Raw genomic sequence first — 6,510 nt, 5'->3', positions numbered from 1 at the left:
CTTTTGTGGCACATGTGGGCCCCCACCCACATGCCACATGGTGGGCCCATGTGTACTTTGGGCCCCCATGGAATTTTATAAAAAAATTTAAAATAAAATGAATTAATATATATATTTGAATTTTTACAACTTTGTAAAATTTATAACTGTATTTTTATAAGTAAAAAAATCATAATTAAAATATAGAGTGATTTATAAAAATTCAAATAATAAAACTAAAATCATTTCAATTATAAAATGAACACAATTAAATTAATATGATGGGAAAAGGATCCATATGGTTTTAGGAATTTAATCTGTAAATATGGGGTACTCCACCTCCAACTGTGGAATACAGACCACACAAGCTTTATCAAACTGATCCAGTGTTTCCCATGACCCACAGTCCAAACAGGTCATTAGCGGGTCACCAAAGTTAGGTCGATGAATCAAGAGGTTGCAATCCCAGTCTTTGGATTATAGGTCCTCCCCTAAAGACGAGTCAAGGTCACCACGACATGATGCGACCACAGCTCTATAAGAATAAATTTCAAATTTATTCTTATTTGTATAGTAAAATGATGATAAAATCATAAAACACAAACCAATAATTCTAATTTCAATGTATAATATTGTATTTAATTAGGTTTTAATAAATGTTTGATGATAATCTTCATAAAGGAAAGAACATCTCAATATGCACATATTGATGCAAACAAAGAAGAAGAAATTATTAATGTAGTACCCTCATTTCTTATTGGATTCCTATAAAATAATATTTAGAATGATTTTTAATAATTTTTTTGATTTTTTTTAAAGATTGAATTTGATCGATTCTCAATTCGAAACATCGATTCACCCATCCAATGGGTTTTTGGGGTGCCGATCCTGGTGGCACCAATCAGGTGTTCAAACCACCAACTAAAATAACCTTTTCGGATGGATTGTTGAGGTGCAACCTTATATATACTATTTCATATATATATATATATATATATATATATATATTCACAAAATCTTCTGATCTAACCGCTAACCGTCAGGTTATATCGGAATTGGCTAGTTCCGATTTTTGGCAGTTCGGGTGATCAATCGGTATTTAAAAAAAAACATTCAAAACAATGTACATAAATTCTCAAAAATAAAAAATTTGATTTGTAATGTATTTTTAAATATTCTTTACATTATGGTAAAGATTAAAAATTGTTTTGATCATTAATAGTCATTTTTATATTTTTCCATCTTTTTTAGAAATTTTTAAAATAGCGATTGAAAAATATAAAATGGGTTAAAATCCATTTTTTGCATAATTTTCAAGTTTATTTGAATGTGATTTATTTTAATATTTTTCATATACATTTCATATTTTAGTAAATACTTTTTTTTTTGCGATCACTCGCTAGTTGCCCAGTTAAAAGGTTGAATCGGCCGGTTTCGTACTTCGGCCGGTTAAACGGCCGTCCTGGCATGTCTGGTTATTTTGCCAACACTGATATATATTCGAGAGAGAGAAGGGGTTGGAACCAAGGCGACAGAAATGGCAGGGGAGACAAAGGCGCAAGTGCCGCTGCATCCGGCTGTTGCCCCGCTGTCCTTCTTGCTGGGCACTTGGAAAGGCCAAGGAGAAGGCAGCTTTCCCACAATCTCTTCTTCTTTCCATTATGGGGAGGAGCTCACATTCTCGCATTCCGGTGGAAAGGTTCCTACCTCTTTCTCTCTGGTTTCATTTCTAAACAGAAAACAATCGGATGGATGACTTTTATCCTTCAATCTCCGGTACAATCGGTTTTTTGTGCTATGCAGATAACTAAGGACCACCACACACAAAAAAAAGACTGATATCTCCACGCCTATTCCAATTAACTTGTGCTGCCTGGATTTTTTTTGTTTTTTGGGGGGGTTGAATTTTGTGGTGAAGTCATGATAGAGGTAAATAATGACACGAAAATTATCTGCTATGATGTAACTGCCCAAAGAGATTTGTACTTGATGGCTCAATGTGCTATGGTGAGACAAGGCAGAAGGAATAATGGGTTGGGGAGCTTGGGCACCCACCTGAGGCAAGGTGCCACTTGATTTTATTGCGGTGAGTACTGTATAATGTGACGAAACTAACACTTGCTAATGATTCGTGACAAGGTGCAACTATGGAAGCGAAATTTTGTTGTATGCGACCTGCTCTGTTTTTCCTTGCATTTCACTCTAAAAATTGGTCATCACTTACACACCTCAAAGGGGAGATACCTAGTCAAAGTAAGTATTGGATTTAGTCCACCTTGTTTTATTGCAGTTATCTCTAGAACTTGATCCTCATAACCTTGTTTTGGCTGTTTTCACCAAAGTGACCTTTTATTGAGTTTTGTTGCCAACTGGGGAATTTTGTGGACGCCCAACTGCTGTTCCTAAACTGCATATGCCATCAAAGAAGCCTCAATAGAATTGGACTAGACTGTACCATTCAATTTCATGAGCATTCATTGTAGTGGAATCTGCTTTTTCTCTTTCTAGAAAAAAATTACAATAGGCTCTAGTATTTGTATCAAACGCTTTAACTCAATATGCGCAATGGGTGACAGATCAACTTGATGAATGGTAATTCCAAGGACAAATAAGATGCTAATCATTGTTTTAAAATGCGGCCGCATCATGCGGTATGCAGTGGGCACCGCATTTGCATAGACCGCATATGCGTCGCATTAGACCGCATCAGAGCTGCATCTGGCCGCATCAGAGCTGTATCTAGTCGCATCGTTTTTTGCAAAAAGAAAATTCAATTGTGCACCTCGAGGAGGGGCAAAATGGTCTTTTTGACCATCAAAAATTGGGGGAAACAGTTTGGGAGGGTAGTAAACCCCCCTAAACGATCATTTACAGCCCCTTTCATGGCCTTTTATGGGATCAAATCGAGCAAAAAAAAAAAATTAGGCGGAATTTCTTTTTCATTTAGATCTTGGATTTTGGGATTGTTTGATACTTGGATATTGATTAGAACCTTTTGATTGTTGATTTGGAGAAGTTTAGGTGAATTTGTGACAAGAAATCGGGGGTTTTAGAGGCCATGAAGAAATTTAGCATTAAAATTGGGGATAGTGGATATAGAATCTCCGACAGTTAATAATTTTGGAGTTAATCATTAAACTAAAATGCCTACTATCACATATATCACCTCCATATTTTTTTTATGCGTTAACCTATTTTTTTAGATGTTTTAGAATTTTTTTACATGTATTGATTGCATCGTCGCGATGCACCCGCATCTGGACCGCATTGAGCCTCATCAGCCCCCCCACCGCTTTTGGCTGCATCCTGCTGATGCTAATCACTCACCTAGAATTTCACTCATTGCTTGATCTTTCATTAGACAATGCTTCTCATCCTTAATTTACCTACTTCTTGGTAGTGACTCAAAGTTGTAGTTTCTTATCGCATTTGTGCTTCAGTTACTTGAATTGAACCATGAAGTTGCAATGCTCATATTGTGTTCACATCATGCCAAATAACTGTTTTGTCTTGACATTCTATACCACAATTAGAACATGTATGACTTATTGAGTCCTATTGTGTTCTGCATAAGCCTAACTTCTTTCTCAGAAACTTTTTGTGAACTTATAACTCGTAATTGTATTTCATGGGGCTGTGTATGTTCTCTTACTTTATTATTTCTTCCTGAAATTGTGCAGAATCGTACAACCATTGGGACATGCTTCTCTCTCAATTGCATCATACTTTCCTCTTAATTATTTTAATTGCTTACTTGGAAAAAGCCTTGAAGCCATGGAATCTTGTGCTTGAATCTTCATTCGTGTTATAATTATGATGTTTTATGTGTTTTCTATCGCAAAAATTTTGGTTATTGCATTAAATTTCTCTGTTTAATAGACTATTGAAATTCTTGAAGTGCAACCTGTTCTGAATTTCTAATCGATTTGCCTTCATTACCTTATATTGGTTTGGTGACAGATGTCATAGATTTGTTACAGGATTTAGGAATGTGACATTCTTAGTTCTGAATTTCTCTTGGCATTGTATGAAACATCATGTGCCAATTAGGGCACGTTTCTTTGGGGGAAGGTTTGTCTTTAGAAGACAAACCATCCTTGTTACTGTATCTCTTTTGCATTTGACACGCTATAGTGATATAGAAAAAAGAAACTTACGTCTTTTATATTTGTACGCAATCCTGTGAAGTTCGACTTCCGTGGTAAAACCATAGAAGTGAAACTTTTGGAAGGTTTTTCCTTTTTACGTTATAACAATGGTAAAAGCCCTTTGCCTTCTTTGTTTCCCTAACCTCTTCTCTCTACTCGCCAAGCCCAGCTCTCTCTCCTGCTCGCCCCTCTCAACCAAGTGCCTCCTCATCACCTCTCTCCCCTCTATGAAACCTCTGACCTCTCTCTCTCTCGCTCTCACTCCCCAGCTCTCTCATTATCTCTCTTTATGAAAATCCCTCTCCCCACAAATCTCTCTATCTGTCACTCTCTCTCCTACTCTCTCATGATCTCTCTCTCTCTTTATGCAAGCTCCTCACCCCCAGATCTCTCTCTATCTCTATCTCTCGCTCTTACTCTTTCTCTCTCTCTCTCTCTTTCTCTCTCTCCTCTCTCTGGAACCCCACATATGTGGGTAACTAGGAAACACAATAATTTATATAACCTATTTCGCCCCTTTCTATATCTAAACAACAAACCCACAATTTTGTATCTCCAGCCCATTTTTCCTTTGGCTTAGAGTACAAACATAATTAAAAAAAAGAACTCCTAGCCATTCCTCCCAATTCAATGGATTTTCTCTCCATCTTAGTCTCTTGTTTTCTCGCTTCCAAAGATAAATCTTCCTCGCTCAAGCCGTCACCCCTAACACTCAATCTAAGTTAGAAAGAGGAACAAGGAAAACCCAATAATTCCATTTTATGGCTATTCTCTCTGCTCTCTTCTTCTTATTACTCTTTCTCCTCTTTAGATGGTGTTTCATCTTTGTCTCCCTTATCTCTTGCTGTGGTCTTGCATGGCATAGCTGCTTCTTTGTTGAGGGGAACACGCCTGCAACTTTTGGCCACCCTGTTTGGTCCTTTCTTCATGATCTCAAGATGGACAATTGCATTTGAGACTTTATTTCAGTGTAATTGAATTGATGCTTTTGCTTATTTATGTGAATTAATTGGTGATCTATGCTTTACTCTGAGATTTTTTATGCAATTCAGATAATCAATTTGATGTGCGGGTTTTATTGTGTAGTTCAGTGCTCCAATTTGATGGCTATGTTATATGGTTTTCTTCTTCTCCAGAGTATCATTTTGATGGGCAAGATGGTTATCGGGCATTTTTCTCTATAATTAAATGTTCTAATTTGATGGATATGGTTTATTATGTTTTTTCTTTTCAAGCTCACTATGTTCGTGGGTCGGTGAAGCTCACACTGTTAACAATAAAAAACTAAAGAGACACTTTGTTAAATTAAATGAAGGTATTATGTGGATTGTTTATTGCAATTAGGGGTTGGTGTTTTATTGATGCAGAGAATTTTTTATTTATTTATTTTTTATTATTAGTTTTTTGAGTTTATCTTTTAACTCAAGAATAAGAGGTGCGCAGGGATAATTAGGTGGGCATGAGTTTATTTTGTGCGTGAATTGATATTGAGTTGGCTAGTTTAGGAATGTAAATAGGATAAGGTTAAATCTAAGGGAGTTTTATCTTTTCAACAATAGGCAGCTTTGGATAAAAAGGGGGTTTTTGGTACGTGAGGTTAAGAGAGAAAAAATAGGGATGACCGAGAAAATAGGTTAAGGGAGAAAAAATAGGGAGGAGAGATAAAATAGAAAAGACAATTGTTTATCTTCTTTTAGTCAATGTAAAGGGAGATCTCCCTTCAGTGAATGAGTAGAATAGAATTTGGTCTCGTGAAGATATTGTTTTTGGGGTGGATTCCCTCGCAGAGCTTTAAGAGGTTATATTCTCTCAACCTTTTCTTTTTTTTATTGTTATTATTCTCGTGTTATTTTCTCCCTGCATCAATTGGTATCAGAGGGAGGTTTTTTAGTATGCTCTGATACTAAATGATGCGGAGATTTATTATTATTATTATTAGTTTTTTTGAGTTTATCTTTTAACTCAAGAATAAGAGGTGCACAGGGATAATTAGGTGGGCATGAGTTTATTTTGTGCATGAATTGATATTGAGTTGGTTAGTTTAGGAATGTAAATAGGATAAGGTTAAATCTAACGGAGTTTTATCTTTTCAACAATAGGCAGCTTTGGATAAAATGGGGGTTTTTGGTACGTGAGGTTAAGAGAGAAAAAAATAGGGATGACCAAAAAAATAGGTTAAGGGAGAGAAAATAAGGAGGAGAGATAAAATAGGAAAGACAATTGTTTATCTTCTTGTAGCATATTTAAAGGGAGATTCCCTTCATTGTAAATCAGTGAATGAGTTGCATAGAATTTGGTCTCGTGAAGAGATTGTTTTTGGGGTGGATTCCCTCGCAGACCTTTGAGAGAGGGTATATTCTATCAACCTTTATTTTTTTATTGT

General features: G+C 36.0%; 1 protein-coding gene across 7 annotated transcripts in view; it reads left to right on the top strand.

The window, feature by feature from the left end:
- Window positions 1-1,493: 1,493 nt before the first annotated feature.
- Window positions 1,494-6,510, top strand: part of LOC18425451 (peroxynitrite isomerase Rv2717c) — a 29,543-nt gene continuing 24,526 nt past the window's right edge. For 4 of the 7 annotated variants that reach the window (XM_088860087.1, XM_088860088.1, XM_006829994.4 and 1 more), the window contains exon 1: window positions 1,494-1,678. In XM_088860087.1, the coding sequence (XP_088716213.1) occupies window positions 1,517-1,678 (162 nt within the window). In that variant the 5' untranslated portion in view covers window positions 1,494-1,516. Of the gene's footprint in view, window positions 1,679-1,782; window positions 2,233-6,510 lie in introns of all 7 variants that reach the window. The other 3 variants (XM_088860083.1, XM_088860084.1, XM_088860085.1) reach the window with 2 other exon arrangements.

Source organism: Amborella trichopoda, chromosome 2 (genome assembly GCF_054954075.1).
Source record: "Amborella trichopoda isolate Santa Cruz 75 chromosome 2, AtrichopodaSantaCruz75HAP2 v2.0, whole genome shotgun sequence".
Classification (NCBI taxonomy): Eukaryota; Viridiplantae; Streptophyta; class Magnoliopsida; order Amborellales; family Amborellaceae; genus Amborella; species Amborella trichopoda.
This window is presented reverse-complemented; position numbering and strand designations above follow the sequence as displayed.